Below are 18,459 nucleotides of genomic sequence, written 5' to 3'. Positions count from 1 at the left end.
CTATTGCCCACAGAATGGGCCCTTCAGATGTTGTTGAACTCCATTTCCCATCAGCCCCACCCAGCATGGCCAATGGTTAAGAGTGATGGAAGTTGTAGTCCTGCAGCGGCTGGAGTCCCCCCCCCCATTCGCTGCCCTTGCTCTTCAGCATATCAGGGTCCACAATCCCTGGGATGCTGGGAACAGGACTTTGCCCCCACATCTATTTTGACACAGCTTTGGAAGGAATGTCACTTTGCAGTAGAGTAGAGCATCTTCTCTGCATGCAGAATGTACCAGATTCAATCTCCAGGCAGGGATTGGAAAAGACTCCCTGCCTGAAATACTGGAGAGCTGCTGCTGGTCAGTGTGGACAATACTGAGCTAGATGGACCAATGATCAGAATCAATATAAGGCAGAGTTTCCTATGTTCATGCAATGTGATGGTGGGTTTTTGGGTGTGTGTTTTATTACACAGGATTCCAACAGATCAGTGAACAATTGGGCTCAAATAATATAAATCTACAATTGTGGACTAAAAAGATGCGACAAATCACACATTCTTTGTATTGTCTTGCTTAATCCAGAACGCCGAATCCCAAGGAAATGGTCCAGGGATGAAAACTGAGGTATTCATAACTGGAACGTGGTAGAAGATTGCAGGGCCACAGGTGAGGAGATGTCCTTCCTGGGGTGAGTTTGGGACATCTGTGAGGCTGCCTGAGGCTTTTTGCTGGAGTCATTACCAACAGCTGCATTGCAAGTGGAGTATGGGGGCATTGTGGCGCATGCTAATTTAAGATTGTTTACTGGCCTCTCGGTTTGATTGATTGATCACTGTCCCTCACACCCACAGGGGTTCCACTCGCTTGACTGCACTGCCGCATTCTCCATTTGGCCCCTAAATGCTCTCTATATTCCCCGTGTGGAGTTGAACAGGATCAGGCCCAAAGTGACCCACCACACCCAGCGTCCTGTTCCCACAGTGGCCAGCCAGATGTCCCTTATGGGAATCCTGCATGTAGGACCTAAGCACAAGAGCATTCTCCCCCTCTTGTGGTTTCCAGCTACTAGGATCCAGCACCTTGGACAGAGAGAGAGAGAGAGAGAGAGAGAGAGATATGATGGTACTCACATCAAAGCCCTGGGTCTGGAGATGCAGGAGACTGAACCAGAGATCTTTTGCATGCAAAGTAGATACCACTGAGCTAAGGCAAGTCTCCCTCACCACCAACACCTCAGTATCCAAGGATGTGTACCCAAACTCTGCCCTGAAGATGACATGTAATTCTCTTTACAACTGAAAGATAAATTCTGGGGAAAGTGAGGGGTGCAAGTGGAAGCAGCCCCTTGCCTTCGGCAACAGCGGCCCCCCAGGTCCTTGCTGCATCACACGTGTGCAGATTATGTCTGCCCCTCCTTTCCTATTTGCCTCTGTTGTATGTATATTTTATCATTCAATATTTTATCAGCTCAATATTCACATGATCCCTGCACTGAGGCCAGTCAGGTCCTAGGGGTGTTCAAGGGGATAGATACCTAATGGTATTACAGTGCCGTGCCTCTTGTGTCGCTAGTCTTGAGTGAGGTTCTGCCCCAACCCTTCCCTGTCTTTGATACTTGCACTTGACTCCAAATTCACATGTTTTGTTCAGCAACAAAAAGTACTGTATTTTGGTGGTTGGGGGGGTGGTTTAGACTTCCTTTAGCTCAATTATATCATTATTTTTATTTATTTATCACCTACCCCTCGCATTGGGACGCGGGTGGCGCTGTGGGTAAAAGCCTCAATGCCTAGGACTTGCTGATCGAAAGGTCGGCAGTTTGAATCCCCGCGGCGGGGTGCGCTCCCGCTGCTCGGTCCCAGCGCCTGCCAACCTAGCAGTTCGAAAGCACCCCCGGGTGCAAGTAGATAAATAGGGACCGCTTTATAGCGGGAAGGCAAACGGCGTTTCAGTGTGCTGCACTGGCTCTCCAGATGCAGCTTTGTCACGCTGGCCACGTGACGCAGAAGTGTTTCCAGACAGCGCTGGCCCCCGGCCTCTTAAGTGAGATGGACGCACAACCCTAGAGTCAGACACGACTGGCCCGTACGGGCAGGGGTACCTTTACCTTTACCTTTACCCTTCGCACTAAGATACCAGGGTGGGTTACACCATTCAAACACAATATTAAAAACAATTTAAAACAACATTAAAATTAAGTGGGTCTCAAAAACATACACCTCAAGTGTATGAAGCCAGGATGAAAAGGTGTGTCTTCAGCATTTGCCAGAAGCTGTATAATGATGGTGCCAGATGCTTCTCTGTTGGGAGGGTGTTCCACAGATTAGGGGCTACCCCAGAGAAGGCCATTCCCTTCCATGAGCCTTTGAGGGCAGAGGAACTGCCAAGAGGGTTCTCTCTGCTTATCTTGGCACCTGGGAGGTTCTGTAGGGCCTCCAGTGTTGCTAGTCCTGTGTGAGATTTTGTCCCAACTGCTTCCTGTCTCTTGGACATACATGAGGCTGATGCCACTCCTCGTTTTGCTCAACAACCCCCTTCCTGAAGACACTCTTTCCCCTTAAGGTAAAGGGACCCCTGACCATTAGGTCCAGTCATGAACGACTTTGGGGTTGCAGTGCCCATCTCGCTTTATTGGCCGAGGGAGCCGGCGTACAGCTTCTGGGTCATGTGGCCAGCATGACTAAGCCGCTTCTGGCGAACCAGAGCAGCACACGGAAACACCGTTTACTTTCCCACCGGAGCAGTACCTATTTATCTACTTGCACTTTGACGTGCTTTCGAACTGCTAGGTTGGCAGGAGCAGGGGCCGAGCAACGGGAGCTCATCCCCGTCACGGGGATTTGAACCGCCGACCTTCGGATCGGCAAGTCCTAGGCTTTGTGGTTTAACCCACAGCACCACCTGTGTCCTTCTTTCCCCTTACTCCTTGCTAAAGCCCACTCCCCCTTATTCACTCCCCACACCCTCATGTCCCTAGGCCCCGGGGAATGTTTCCCACAATCACCTTCCAGCCTTTTTTCACCCTGCCACTTGTCTCTATATATTCAATCAAACATATGACTCAAGATTCACATGATTTTCAGAGCCAGAGCAAGTGGCATCTGAGTCAGAGGACAGGCTGCATGCCGGCTGGTTTACCAGGAGGACTAAATGATGCAAGGATGCTGGGGGTGGGGGTGGGGGCCGCTCTCGCTCTCTCACCCTCCTCCACTGCAGCTTAAAACTCATCCTCGTCTCATCTCTCTTCATTAAATTTCTCATTACTCAGCATTTGACACTGCGCAGCCCTGATACATCAGGCGATTATAGACTGCAGGCATCTCTTCACTGACTTCCCCAGGGAATGCACCCCCACCTCCCAAACCAGCAGGCGAGAGAAGGGAAGGCTGCCTCCAATGCTTGCCCTACTCAGAGTAAGCATGCTGAAATTGATGGCTCTCACTTAGTTTTACTTATTTCAATGGGTCGATGCCAAGTAAAAGTTTGTGGGTGGCAACCCAGAGTTTTCTAAGTTTCCAAGGTCCATGGCTGCAGACAGTTCTCTGGCCAGACTTCCACAGGAACAGTATAGTGTAGTGGTTAGAGTGTCAGACCAGGACAAGTATGCTCAGTCTTTTGTGTGTTTCAGGGGTCTTTACATATGGGGAGGAAAGGGTTAAAAGCTCCAGCCAAAAACAGCTCCATCTGCTGCATTTCGAATAGGAGGGTGTTTTTAAGCCTTATTGCAGCTGCCATTGACAAAGGGTTGTATCAAGAGAGTAGGCACATTCAAATTTATGAGCCTAAGTTTGTAAGGCCCATTGATTGATTGTGGCTCTCAACCTAACCTACCTCACATGGTTGTTGTGGGGATTAAGTGAGGGGCGGGAAAAATACTTACGCCGCCATCAATGCCCACTGGCAGCAGTCACTCTCCAGGGTTTCAAACCTGGAACATTCCTCTCCTACCTCTATGCCTACAGAACCTCTGGAGCAGCCTTTCTCAACCATGGATCCCCAGATTTTGTTGGACTACAACTCCCATCATCCCTGACCACTGCTAGCTAGGGATGATGGGTGTTGCTGTCCAACAACACCTGCAGATCTAAGGTTGAGAAAGGCTGCATTAGTGTGTTAATATCAGCAGAGAGGACTCCTATTCTGCCATCCTCAGAAGGGCTGGCTACGGGAAAGGGCTCTCTCTGTGGCAGCCACTAAGCTGCTTGTCTAGCATATTCGTTGCATAGCTTTCCCTGACTCATACAAAATCTAACTGTGCGATGCATAAACTTGCAGGTTGAGCCCTAAGCATGCCTATTTGGATGCAAGCCTTAGAGATCCATAGGGATTCTAAAGAAGCATGCAGAGCAGAGGTTGAGAACCTGTGTGGTCCTCCAGAATGGTGTCATTGGACTCCAACTCCCATCAGTCCCAATAATAATAATAATAATAATAATAATAATAATATATTTTTATTTATACCCCACCCTCCCCAGCCAAGGCCGGGCTCAGAGCGGCTTACAAACAATAATAAAAACAAGAAGAATGATTACAACTTAAAAACAAAAATAAAATACAACATTAAAATAATGGAACATTAAAATATTAAAATGTAGCCTCGTCACAGGAGGAGAAGGAAAAGAAAAGAAAAGGAAAGAAAAAAAGAGAGAGAGAGAGAGGGAGGGAGGGAATCAAATTGGCTCCAAGCCAAAGGCCAGGTGGAACAACTCTGTCTTACAGGCCCTGCGGAAAGAAATCAGATCCTGCAGGGCCCTGGTCTTATGAGGCAGAGCGTTCCACCAGGCCGGAGCCAGAGTTGAAAAGGCCCTGGCTCTGGTTGAAGCCAATCTAACTTCCTTAGGGCCTGGGACCACTAGGGTGTTGCTATTTATGGACCTTGAGGCTCTCCGTGGGGCATACCGGGAGAGGCGGTCCCGTAGGTACGAGGGTCCTAGGCCGTGAAGGGCTTTAAAGGTCAAAAGCAGCACCTTAAATCTGACCCTGTACTCCACCGGGAGCCAGTGCAGCTTGAAAAGCACTGGGTCAATATGCTCCCATGGCAGAGACCCCGTGAGGAGCCTCGCTGCAGCATTCTGTACCCGCTGGAGTTTCTGGGACAGATTCAAGGGCAGCCCCGCATAGAGCGAATTACAGTAGCCAAGGATGATGGGAGTTGGAGTCCAGCGGCATCTGGAAGGCCACAGGCTCCCCAGCACAGGAAAAAGATCTTCTTCTGAAGATCATAGGAGGTCTAGCATGAGTGGCAGAGCCTCTACTTTGCACGCAGAAGGTCCCAGGTTCAATCGCCATATCGAGAAAGGACTAGGAAAAGTGACGTGCTCGGAGCTGTCCTAGGTACTGAAACTCGAACTACCGAACACAGAACAGGGTCGTGCAGGCATTCGTGGCCCTCCAGGTTGAACTCTAACTTCTATAGAAGGCGCGTGTGATGTAGTAGTTAGAATGCCAGACTAGAACCCGACCTGGGAGACCAGAGTTCAAATCCCCACTCGGCCATGAGGCTCACTAGGTGACTTTGGGCCGGTCCCTGTCTCTCAGCCTAAAGTACGTCACAGGGTTGTTGCGGAGATTAAATGTGGGGGGAAGGATTGTTCAACTGCCCCGAGCTCCTTGGAAAAAAAGCTGGGATAGAAAAGCAATAAATAAAATAATGAATCAGCCCAGTAAAGGATGATGGGAATTGTAGTTCGGCAACATCTGTATGCCCACAGCCACTGTCGAAAAGCATTATACCCCTACTATACAAAGACCCGTCCCCCCCACTTTCCCCCCTTCTTCTCCCCCCTGCTTAAAATCTCCCTTTCCCCCTCCACGCCGAGGGCTCCTCCTCCTCCCTCCCGCTCAAAAGCCCATACCATCGCGTCTGTCCTCGCAGGGGGAGGCGAGGGTCGTGCGTAAATGAAACACCCACCCACCTCCATCCCACTTACGCGCGAAGCTCTCCAATTTGGAGAAGCCGGAGGCGAGCCGGACGCAGGAGGCGCATAATCCGGGAAAGGATTCGGCGCCCCTTCTGCCTCCCCTCCTGCAGGCGAGGCGTTGGTAGAGGCCAGGATTCTCGGAAGCCGAGCAGCCGAGGCGGAGTATAAAAAGCTGCGGCAGGAGCTGGTGGAAGCTTGTGAGCTGGGCGCTACTTCCCGGCGTGGCGCTTGGTGAGAGGAGCGCGGGTGGGTGGCTGCCTGACTTGCCTACGCGCGCCCTGGCCGTGCTGGGGGAAGGCGCCTTTGTCCCGTGGTGTCTCCCCACCTCTCCTTTGCATGAGGGAGTGGTCCCTTGAGCGCCCTCACACCAGCACTAAAGAGGTAGCGATCTCTGGTCGTGCTCTGCAACGGAGTGCCTTCAGATTTATTATAATTATTTTGTGGGAGGTGGGTGCCTTATTTGTTGCCCGCTTCTGAGCCAGCGATTGTAGTGGAGATCGGTTTGCTGGTCGGGACGGAGAGGCAGATTTCCCTGGTTGAATTTATGCCCTATGTATTTTGGGGGGACGGGGGCAGAGGCTAGGCTATATACCTGTTCCTAGAGAGTGAGCAAGCTTTCTGTATTTTAACTGGGGAGAGAGAAGGGGTGTTTGTGTGTGCCCATTAGTGGTATCCATTGATTCCCAAGTGCTAACTGGCGTTCCTAAGTCTTCGCAGCTGGAGGGCGGGTGGTTTATCCTGAGTCTGCATTGGAGGTTATTATTATTTTGAATTCTTTCTCGCAATGCAATATAAGGAACCTTCAAGCCGCTTACAAAAATTCAAAAGCATAATATAAAATCAGAGGTCTTGCCTCAAATCTGTGCCCAAGGTTTTTTTTTTGTCATTGTTTATGGTTTTTTTTTTGGGGGGGGGTCAATGTGTTTTCTACACTGTAGTTATGCTGGGAGTAGAGAAATATAACCTAATGCTTGTGAGGCATTAAGGTTATCCTGCTTTCCGTGATTCTAAGAGTACCCATACTTTAAAAAGGAGTGTTTTGCTTGCTAAGGGTTTTGTTTGTTTTTAGTGGGGTGTGCCTTCTGGGATCCCCTTGATATCTGCCTAGAGATTAAATTTCTCTGGCACCTTTGCTCTAGAGTGAGGAGGCTGGTGCCCTGATCCTGGCTCAAAAGAGTGTTGTGGCGTGTGTGCTTTGTGGGAGGTTGTTTGCGGCACCCACCACCACCCCAGCTTCTGCTGAGAAGAGAAGTTTCCCCCTTGCCATCTTCTGCCGACTTCAGCTAAACAAAAGTGATCCTGTGTCCAACCAAGAGGTAGGAATCAAACTTGATATTTAAAAAACGACAACTTTATGGAGTAAAGCGTGAGGTGGGGGAAAAATGAAGATGCGTGAAACAGCACTGGTGGGGAGAGGGTGTCCCAAGGGAGGCAAAGGACCACTAATTCAAATCTTTCAGTAACATGAAGAACGGCACTCCTCAATTAGAAGCTCACTAAATGGGGGGGGGGTCACTTCCCCAGTTCCCAATAGAGCTCTCCTGCAGAAGAAGACCATAGCTCAGTGGTAGAGCATCTGCTTTGCATGCAGAAGGTTGCAGGTTCAATCCCTGGAATCTCCAGGTAGCACTGAGATTGTCCCCTCTCTGAAAACCTGGAGAGCCATGGCCAGTCAGGGCAGACAGTCCTGAGCTAAATGGACCAGTGGTCTGATCTGTTGTACTTCCTATGTGCCGAAGCCGGGTAAAAGCTCCCACCTGCTTGCTTTATTTAAAGACTCTGAACCGAGCAAATATGTTTTATGAAGTGTGGACGTTTCACTGGCATATGTTTGATGATGTGGAGCCTGGCTAGCAGATCACTGTTGCCTTCACCTTCTGCTTATAGTCTTCCCAGAAGCGTCTGGTTGGTAGCTGTGGAAAGCGGGGAGGATATAAAGAGATAGGTGGCAAGGTAGCCTGATCCAGCCATGACTCAGGGGGAGAGGAACCACTCTGCATGCAGGATGTCCCCAGGTTTGATCCCTGGCATCTCCAGTTAGTTCTGGAGAAAACTGTTTGAAACTGGTCCTGGAGTGAGCAGTGCAGAGCTTGATGGACCATTGGGTCTCATTCATTTTATTATTATTATTATTATTATTATTATTATTATTATTATTATTATTATTATTATTTTGTATACCACTGATATGCCAAGAGTACATAAGGCAGCCTCCTTTGTTTCTGAGTCGATGAGGACTAGAACCTTGTGTTATTTTGAAGGAAAAGGGTCTGAGCTCAGTGTTAGGAAAACACGTTTTGCATGTGGGGGGGAGGCCCCAGATTCAGGTTCTGCGCAGGGCTGGGGAGATTACAAAAAAGGCTGGAGAGCTTCTGCTGGTCAGTATTGACAGCATGGAACTAGAATCATAGGAGTGTAGAGTTGAAAGGGACCCCAAGGGCCATCTAGTCCAACCCCCTGAAATGCAGGGATCTCAGCTAAAGCATCCATGACAGGTGGCCATCCAACCTCTGCTTAAAAACCTCCAAGGAAGGAGAGTCCACTGCCTCCTGAGGGAGTCCTTTCCACTCGAACAGCTCTTACTAGATGGGCTAATTGTCTTGACTTGAGATAAGTCAGCATCCCTTGGGTGACAGTGGGATTAGTTGTGGCTTCCCTTTCCACCCCCAGCTCCCTCTAGACATCGTCCTGCTTGGGTGTCTGGCTATGTTTGTGGTTTCCCACAGAGATAGTGGAGTGGCAGGCGATGTGGAAGTTGTACAAACACAGAAAGCTGCCTTAAACCCTTGGAGAGCTGTTGCCAGTCCGTGTAGACAATACCAAGCTCTTTGGACCAGTGGTCTGATTCTGTATCGGGCAGCTAGCTTCATTTGTCCCCGTCTGAGTCATCCCATCAGAACCATGATGACTGGAATCTTATTTTCTTTCCGGTGGGGATCTCAGCAGTAGATCACCTGCTTTGCACGCAAAAGCTCGCAGGTTCTGTCCTTCACTAGGGCTGGGGAAGCCCCTGTCGGAACCCTGGAGTGCTGCTTCCAATCAGTGTGGACAGTACTGAGCTAGGTGGGACAGTGGTTTGATTTCGGTATAAGCTTCCCATGCTCTGTGTGGCAGCCATTCACCCCTTTGAAAGCTAGTGTTGTGTCTCCCCTTATCTTCCCTGCCATCGGAATCAAACTCGGCTAGCTTGCAGGAGTGTGTTTGTGTGCAACAAGAATTGACCGTCTGGCCCATAAAGGCATTAAGATCAAGAAATGCAACCCAGTTACGTTTGCCAGTGCCTGGTGATTATCAGCTTGCGGTAACTTGAAAGCAGGCTTTTTCCCCTGGTAGTGCCAGTGTTGTGGAATGCCCTCCCCATTGAAATATGAGCGACCCCATCAGTGCCAGCGTGCTACAAGGATACACCTGCTTTGACAAACCTTTCTCTGATCTGGTTTGAGTCTCCTGCTCTGATTGCTGTTTTGTTATTCTGTGTTCATAGGCTCGCCTATTACATATTTTAATTACGGGTGTTGCAATGTAGCTGTTTATGTTTAATAAGATCTCTTTCAATTATGGGCAGTTCTATTTTTGCAACTTGATTTTTATTCTTGTTATCTTGCTGCTGGCTTTTATCGGTTCCACGACCCACTTGGTATTCCTTCTTGAAAGGAAAGGTGTTGTGTGTGTTCTTCTCAGTTATCCTAATGAGCTCAGCATTGCAAATCTAACCACAGGTCCTTCACCCACAACACCTACCCATGTACTGTATGTTCCTGAGCTTCCTAAAAGCTGTGACCATAGGATCAGCCCCCAACTCTTCCCAATATCCCCTTTCTTCATTAGGAAAATTCTCCCGTCTGGTTTTTCCTCCCGAAACCTGTGCTTAATTACTCGCCTTGCCCACTTCCCTGTTACGAGCCTGCATAAATTATACGGCAAATACCTGTGATTAAAAAGTGATCACCTCTGCTAATGTTGGAAGACTCGGGACGGATAAGAGAAAGTCCTCCTTCACACAGCGGATATTTAAACTGTGGTACTTGCTCTCACGAGAAGCAGGGATAGCTGCCAACTTGGATGGCTTTAAGAGAGGATTAGACAAATTCCTGGAGGATTTATTTAGAAATTTATGTATTTATTTATAGTTCATAACTATAAACTATGGACTATAAATAGTTCATAAGTGGAAATAAAATTCCACGGGGGTTGGGGTTGGGAAGGAAAGTCCGGGGAAGGAAATTCCCTAGAAAATTCCCCCTATCAGTGACTGTGGGGCAGAATTTGCTGGTTGAGAGGTTGCCCTACTTAAAGCGAAATATGTGTAACTTGTTTTTTCTTGGCTATGTGGAAAGGAGTGCACATCAGGACTCCAGTGCTGTCTTCTCTCACTGCCTCTGTCAACCCTTCCCCGCCCCCAGCCCCCCGGTAAGAATTCTAGTTTTTCAGTCCATCCATTTGTATTCCTCCGCTTCCGAGGCAGAAAGCCAGATTTGATGACAAGCTTCCCGGTATGATAAAAGACGAAGAAAATCAATCTCCCTTTTCTCACTCTCATTCCGTTTCTCCCGGCCTTTTCTAGGCAATAGTGACTTCAGTTGCTAGGCTTCCATCTAGGTTTGTGCTATTATTTATTTAAATACGGCGTAATCATCAGCATGTCTCAGCTGCGCCCGTAAATATGAACCCCGCAGAGAATAAAGGAAATAAAAAGTCATGGTAAAACCAGACACTACTTTAAAATGCCTGCTGGAATGAGAAAGCCTTTGTTGTGCGCCGAAAGCTAAGCAGAAGAGCGTGCCTGTCTAATCTCAAGTGGGAGGGAGTTCCACAGGCTTAAGCCCAATACACCGAATGCACAGCTTCTGGTAGTTGCAAGTCATGCGGTTGACCCACGGGGGGAGGGGGGCAGAAATGGAGACCCCAGATACATTACACCATACATTTAAAGTGCTATGATGACACTTTAAACAGGCATGTCTCCCCAAAAAGCATTCTGGGAACTGTTGTTTTTTTTAGAGGTGCTGAGAGTTGTTAGGAGACTCCCTGTTCCCTCCCCTGACCTACAATTCCCAGACCAGTTTAACGAACAATCCCATCCAGAATGTTGTTTATAAGGCCCTGTCTGCACCATGCATTTAAATCACTATCATACCACTTTAAACAGTCATGACTTCTCCCCACCCCTCCAAACCACCCTGGGAACTGTAGTTTGTAAAGGGTCCTGAGGGTTGCTAGGAGGCATCTATTCCACTCCCAGAACTACAGTTCCCAGAGATCCCTGGGAAGATGGATTAATTGTCAAACTGTTCTGGGAATTCTAGCTTAGGGAGTGGGAGGGGTTCCTCCTAGCAGCTCTCAGCACCCTTAACAAATGTCAGCATCCAGAATTATTTGGGGTAAGGCGTGACTGTTTGAAGTGGTATCATTGCACTTAAAATGTGTGGTGCGAATCTGGCCTCATTCAAAGATCTCACTGATGGTTCAAGGATATAAGGGATCAGGTGGTCCTTAAGAATGACCCTTAAAATATGCATGGAGTTTTGGAAAGCAGAGTTTGTGTCTCTCTATTGGCATTTGACCAGGAGGTGGAGGGTGAGCTAGGAAGAAGCTTGACTTCAGATAACTCTGAGCTGCAGAGGGGAAAGAACAAAGCAAGGCTTGGAACAATCTCCTTTGCTTTTGAAGACATGTCCAGAGTACAAATTTAGGAACATAAAAGAAGAACCTTCCTAGATCAAACACGCTCTGTTTCCCCGCTGCCGATCTAGGACCAGCATCTAATTTCCAATGGACGACTCCAGGAGGCTTTGAAGGAAAGCAAGATGAGGATAGTTTTCTCTCCTTTGTCCGTGCAGGATCTGGCCTTCGGGGGTAGGCTGCCTTCAAGGTGGAGGTTCCACAAGGCTGTTAGTTGCAAGCTGTTAAATGAAACCATCCTTGCAGAGTCTGCCCAATCCACAGGGAGCTTCTGTGAGATATTATCCAGGTAGATAGAAATACAAGAGGCAGCGAGGGGCACAAACGTGGATGGCTTTAAAAATCATGGAAGAGGGTAAGGCTATCAGTGCCTACCAGCCACAAGGGCTGTGTTGCCCCTCTACCATCGGAGGCAGTGAACTTCTGAATGCTGGTTGCTGAAAACCAGAGGTGGGGTTTACTTGCCTTTTGCCCCCTGCTTTCTAGGTACAGGTCTGCCCTTTAAAGCGCCCTTTCCAAGCACTTTTTTTTGCCCTAGTGCTTTCCCTGTGAAAACCTACTCTTCACTGCCGAATTGGAGCAAATGACAATTCAGGGATTGCTGCTTGCTCCGATTCAGCAGCAAAGAGTGGATTTAGGCAGGGGAAACGCAAGAGCGAAAAATGTTTCAACTGAACGTTCAGACAGAGAGCTTTGAAGTGCAGACCTCTGCCTAGGAATGTGACACAAATTGAAGTCTGGATGAACTCCAACTGTGGTACTAAGGTCTTGCTTGTGGGCTTCCCATTGGGGCAGCTGGTTGACCACTGAGAGACCAGGAAGCTGGACTAGATGGGCCTTTGGCGTGATCCAGCAGGACTCTGGATCAAGGTGGGGGGACTCTCCATTGGGGGCTTTTAAACATAGATCGGATGGCTGGCTGCCCGCATTTCCAGGTGGGGCTAGGAGACATTCCCTGCTTGAAACCCAGAGGACTTGCTGCCAGTCAGTGTGTTCAGTAATTTTAAAAACTTGTAGCTTGGAATTCTTTGCTAGAAAATATTAATGATAGATTCATTCTGTCAAAACAAGAAGCATGTAATTTATTTTATTTGGCTGCTTAGGAAGGATCTGTGAGTAGGGGTAGCTTTTCCAAGAAAGAAAAAAATTTCCCCTTTTTAGAAATGCATAGGCAAGGCTAAATTAAGTACCGAAAATAGAAGTGGCTTTTACTGTGGAAGCTTCCCCGAAGTGTTTCAGCGAATGTAGGATGTATCGACAGCAAATGAGATCAAATAGATTTCACTGCCAGCATCTTAAAAAACAGAGAGAGAATTGTCCCTTTCAGATTAATTATCCATGTGCCTAAAATACTAGGAAACAATCGGAGCTGTTCTTTGGGGAGAAATGAAGTGGTATCTACATATTTATTTTCCTGGCTTTTGTAGAACTGTGGAATGCCAGTTTGGAGCTGAAGGCAGCTTGAGTCGTTCTCCTCCTCTCTGTTTTGTCCTCACAACAACTCTAGGAGGTAAACAGAGACAGATTGGCTAATGGCTGCCCAGTGAGCTTCGTGGCTCAGTGCGAGATCTGAACGTGGGATCTCTCAAACTCCTACACCGGTGGTGGAGAACACAAGGCCATGGGTCTAGTTAGGAGTGAGAGACCCTGATTTAGCCTATGAAATTATTTCCCACAAGCCCACCCACACACCTGGTATCATATATTACAGGTTGTAATGCTCACAGTAGACTGTTATAAGAATTTTAAGGTCTCAAATATAGAATAAATATTCATCGATGCACAAATACCTAAATATATGAACCATGTGTCTGAAATAGGACGGGAGAGCAATTCTGAAGCCATTTTGACTCTCCCAGTGACTTCAAATATTCCTCTGCAGTAAGGGAGGCAAATGGGGAAAGCCTTCCCATTGCCTATTTGCTTGCAAATCCTGTCTTAAGGGCGTATTTGTGTATGAATAGGGTGAGCCTGTGACCTGGATTCAGGAACTAAAGTATTAACCATCACAAAAGAATGGCCAGACTGCCAGTGGCAAAGCAAGCGGACCAGGCACCTGGGGCAGCACGCTCCACGGGGCCTCCAAGGAGTCTGACTGCCTCCTCCCACTCAGCCACCCTACAGCTGGAGGGGAGGCAGTGGGCGGACTGTTTGGGGCATTGCGGAGCCTGTGGGTGCCCAAGCCACCGCGTCATTCCCAGGAGAGACATGTGGCTGAGGCGTGCTGCAGGCCCCACAATGAGTGCCACCCTCCATTTTGTCACCCCCTCAGTGGTGACACCTGGGGCAACCCACCCCCACTGCACCCCCCTTTCTCCGCCCCTGCAGACTGCCCAGGTAATGCAATCAGTGACCATTGTCAGGTATCCTGTATGTGATGTATGTATGATGTTTTGGGGGGTGGTCGGGCTACAGGGTGGGCAGTTTCCAAAGTCTATATAAAGGCTTGCACACCATTGTTCAGGGTTCTCCTCCCTCCTGCGTATGTTGATCTTGTTGGAACAGTTCCTTGAATAAAAACCAGGCTTACTAGCCGCTTTGCTTCTCAATATACTTTGGTTGGCCTCTGTTTCTTCCCACCGATAGGGAACCCACTTAAGGACTCTATACGTGCTCCAGAATACCCTGTAAGGGAAAGGGAGCAGTTTTTCTTATAACAAGACCCATTTAAGTTAATTGGCATCCTTCACTTAGGCCCATAGAGTCCCGCATGCAGATTCCTGTGGGAAACCCACAAGTGGGACATCAGCACAAAAGCCCTCTCCCCTCCTGTGGCTTCCAGCAATAGGTATTCAGAAGCACCACTGCCTCCAACTGTGGAGACAGTGCAATGGTCATCGTGGCTAGTTTCCTTTAAAAAAAAAAAATATTAAAGTTTTCAAAGTTAATACATTATAACAAAAAGAGAAGAAAAAACAGAAATGCAAAAATGCAAAAAGTAAAGACAATTTAAAAAAGAAAAAAAAGAAACACATATAAATTCCATTTACTTATTTTCTTTTAACTTACTTTCCAGACCTCCTCATACCACCCTTTCTTATATTCCAGTTCAAATTGTTTGATCAGCAAGTCCTCACCATTAGGTCTTTTACTTATTTCAAAACCTTATTTTCTATCTCTTAAGCATTACAGCTGAAAACCACTTAGTTACTATCCAACATCATTCTAGCATTCCTTAATTTTACAGTATTTCTGCAAGTAGTCTTTAAACTTCTTCCAATCTTCTTCCGCCGACTCTTTTCCCTGGTCTCGGATTCTGCCGGTCATTTCTGCCAGTCCCATGTAGTCAATCATCTTCATCTGCCATTCTTCCAGAGTGGGTAGATCTTGTGTCTTCCAATATTTTGCGATGAGTGTTCTTGCTGCTGTTGTCGCATACAAAAAGAAAGTTCTATCCTTCTTTGGCACCAATTGGCCGACCATGCCCAGGAGAAAGGCCTCTGGTTTCTTCAGGAAGGTATACTTAAATACCTTTTTCATTTCATTATAAATCATTTCCCAGAAAGCCTTAATCCTTGGGCACGTCCACCAAAGGTGAAAGAATGTACCTTCAGTGGCTAGTTTCCATTGATAGCCCTTTCCTCCATGAATTTGTCTCTTTTAAAGCCGTTGACAGTGGTCACTGCTGCCTCTTGTGGCAGTGAGTTCCATAGTTTAATTTCCATGGATCTACCCCAGGCTTCCTCAACCTCAGCCCTCCAGATGTTTTTGGCCTGCAACTCCCATGATCCCTAGCTAGCAGGACCAGTGGCCAGGGGTGATGGGAACTGTAGTATCAGAACATCTGGAGGGCCGAGGTTGAGGAAGCCTGATCTACCCAGTGCTTTTTTTCTAAAATAAAAATAAAAATGTTCAGTGGTACAGTGGTACCTCGGGTTAAGAACTTAATTCGTTCCGTTGGTCTGTTCTTAACCCAAAGCTGTTCTTTACCTGAGGTACTACTTTAGCTAATGGGGCCTCATCCTGCCACCATGCCACCGGCGTGTGATTTCTGTTCTCATCCTGAAGCAAAGTTCTTAACCTGAGGTACTATTTCTGGGTTAGCGGAGTCTGTAACCTAAAGCGTCTGTAACCCGAGGTACCACTGTACTCTCATTTTGACTCAAGAAAATCACCATTTTATAGTTCAAATCAGGGAAAATAAATACAGTAAATGGACAAAACATTCACAAAATGTTTAGGGGTATGTGTACCCCTGCGTCACCCCAGAAAAAAAGCACTGAATCTACCATTAATTAAAGACAACCAGTTCCTTTTTTCTTTTCTTTTTAAAGAAAAAGGTGCTGTTACTCCACAGTTTCAGTAAATGCCACACTTTTGACATTGGGGGAGTAAATAAGGCTTAGAAATAGCCTTCCATTGAAACAGTAAAAGGTGTGTCTGAATGTGTGTGTGTTGGGTGGGGGGAAGCCTAAATGGGTCTGGTTTTGAGTGGAGGTGTTAACCTTTCCCTCCTCGACCATAAACAGCCCCCAAATCTTCACATATTTTAGTTAGGCTGGCAGAAGCTCCTTTTGTTTTTGATGGGAGGTTTTATTGCAAGACGTATTCCGGTGCTGGATAATGAGTAGGAGTGGGAGAGCCAGGGAGGCCATGGGCCAGATGGGGAGACCTTGGGGGCGGCACTGTTTTTCCACCCCTGCTCTGTTGGACGCTGAATAATGGGTTTTGATAGACATTTGTTTGGGGTCCGGCGAGCCAATTAATGTTGAACAGCGGCCCTGGCATCCACTGCCCATGAATAGTTCATCGTATGGTTTTTTCACCTGATGCACCCCTTGCCTGGCTTTTACTCAGTAAGAGCCTTGTGAAGAGCAAAGGTCTTCATCCTGCCCTCGGAATATGAGGCACTGCTTGCTGCATTATTATTATTCAGACTGATACAGCCAGCCCATCCATAAACATTCCCTGGGTGACTTACAATGAAATATTAAAAACCGACTACCCCTCACTGGGACATGGTCACACTGGCAGAGGCTGAAGTCCTACTCAGAGTAGACCCCTTTAACTTAATGAACCTAGGCTTGTCGTGTTTGCTAGCATCAGTGGGTTTACTAGCATTATACACAGCATCTAATATTTCTCTCTCTCCCCCCCCCCTCTCTCTCACACACACATATAATTTTTATTAAATTTTCTATTTTGCAATTTAAAATACTCATTTTACTCATCCTTAAAATATCAATGACTTCCTTTCTTCTCTTTCCGTGGTTTATTTTACATATCACAAATCCCTGCATATTTTACAAAAACTATACCAATCGGTATTCCATTATTGCATCCATCAAAACTTATTTACACTCTTGAATTTATCTTAATGCTGCCAGCGTTCTCAGCTGTACACAATTATTTCCCATTTATTCAATAAACGCTTTCCAGTCTTCTTTAAATGTATATTCTTCTTGTTCTCTTATTTTATATGTGAAGTCTACAGGTTGTGCATATTCTGTCAGCTTAAGTTGCCATTCTTCTTTGGTTGGGACTTCGCTGGTTTTCCATTTTGGGGCTCACAAAACACGGGACGCAGAAGTGGCAAACATAAATAACCTTTTTTGACACCTGAAAATTTCAGTTTGAATTATCCCCAACGGAAAGTACTCTGCTTTTTTTGGGGGGGGGGAGTACTTTTAAACATTTTTTTCAATTCGTTATGGATCATTTCCCAATACAGTGGAACCTTGGGTTACATACCGTCATCCTTACAAATGCTTCGGGTAGCAAGCTCCGCTAACCCGGAAGTAGATGCCCCTAGTTGCGAACTTTGCCCCAGGATGAGAATGGAAATCGTTCGCCGGTGGTGCAGCAGCAGCGGAAGGCCCCATTAGCTAAAGCGCGCCTCATGTTAAGAACGGTTTTGGCTTAAGAACGGACCTCCGGAACAAATTAAGTTCATAACTGGAGGCACCATCTGAAGGCAGGCCTGTTTAGGGAAGCTTTTAATGTTTGATGCATTACTGTATTTTAATATTTTGTTGGAAGCCATCCAGAGTGGCTGGGGAAGCCCAGCCAGATGGGCAGGGTATAAATAATAAATTGTTATTGTTATTGTTATCACTGTACTCTTTTACCCTTTTACAAGTCCACCACATGTGAAGGAATGTTCCCTCCACCTCTTTGCATCTCCAGCACTTATCTGATTCAGTCTTATGCATCTTAACAAAGCCACTCGGAGTTAAATACCATCTGCGAATCATTTTCAGGTAGTTCACCTTCAAAGAATAGCACGTCGTAAACTTCAAGTCGCTTTTCCAGAGTTTTCCCCACATGTTAAAATCTATATTGTGTCCTATATCTATTGCACTTCTATCCCACTTTTTCCTCCAAGTTGCTGAGTTGCTGTGTAATTCGGTTCCACAGGAGGCAGTGACGGACACCAAAGCTTTCGATGGTGTAATGGGATAAAGTGGTTGCTTGTGCGTAAGCGCCAAAACGCTCCCAGTTGCGTAGTTGGTTTCAAACTCTCCCTAACTGGACAGCCATAAGTTCGTGGCTGCCTTAATCACTGGCAGAATCCGTCAGTGGGCGTTTCCTGAACTTCTTCCAACATAAAAGTTCTTTGACAGAAAGTCTCCTCCTTGATTCCCTGCGTGACAGCTTTCTGCGCAGAGTGGGCATTCCAAGGGGAGGTCCTGAGCTCTCACCGCTGGTCTCGCTGGAAGCGTCTCTGAGCCTTACCTCCGACGCTGTCTCCTCCTCCCCCCCCCTTCTTCAGCGGAAGCCCTCCCTCTTCCCCTACTGGTTCCCTCCTCAGCATCCGAGGGTCTCCCAGCATCCGAGAGCCTCTCCACCACCCTGAGCTCCGATGGCAGTTCCCTGACAGATGGCTATTAGCTAAAATGGCTGCACTCATCCTCCACGGTCAGAGGCAGCA

General features: G+C 47.3%; 1 protein-coding gene across 2 annotated transcripts in view; it reads left to right on the top strand.

Annotated features, from left to right (window-relative positions):
* The first annotated feature begins 6,024 nt into the window (after positions 1-6,024).
* The window catches only part of DISP3 (dispatched RND transporter family member 3), a 103,233-nt gene continuing 90,798 nt past the window's right edge, over positions 6,025-18,459 (top strand). The window contains exon 1 of one of the 2 annotated variants that reach the window (XM_081870761.1): positions 6,025-6,287. In XM_081870761.1, coding sequence (XP_081726887.1) covers positions 6,243-6,287 — 45 coding nt within the window. In that variant the 5' untranslated portion in view covers positions 6,025-6,242. The other variant, XM_081870763.1, reaches the window with a different exon arrangement.

The sequence above is a fragment of the Podarcis erhardii genome (assembly GCF_964252035.2).
Source record: "Podarcis erhardii genome assembly, chromosome: 7".
In the NCBI taxonomy this organism is placed as follows: domain Eukaryota; kingdom Metazoa; phylum Chordata; class Lepidosauria; order Squamata; family Lacertidae; genus Podarcis; species Podarcis erhardii.
This window is presented reverse-complemented; position numbering and strand designations above follow the sequence as displayed.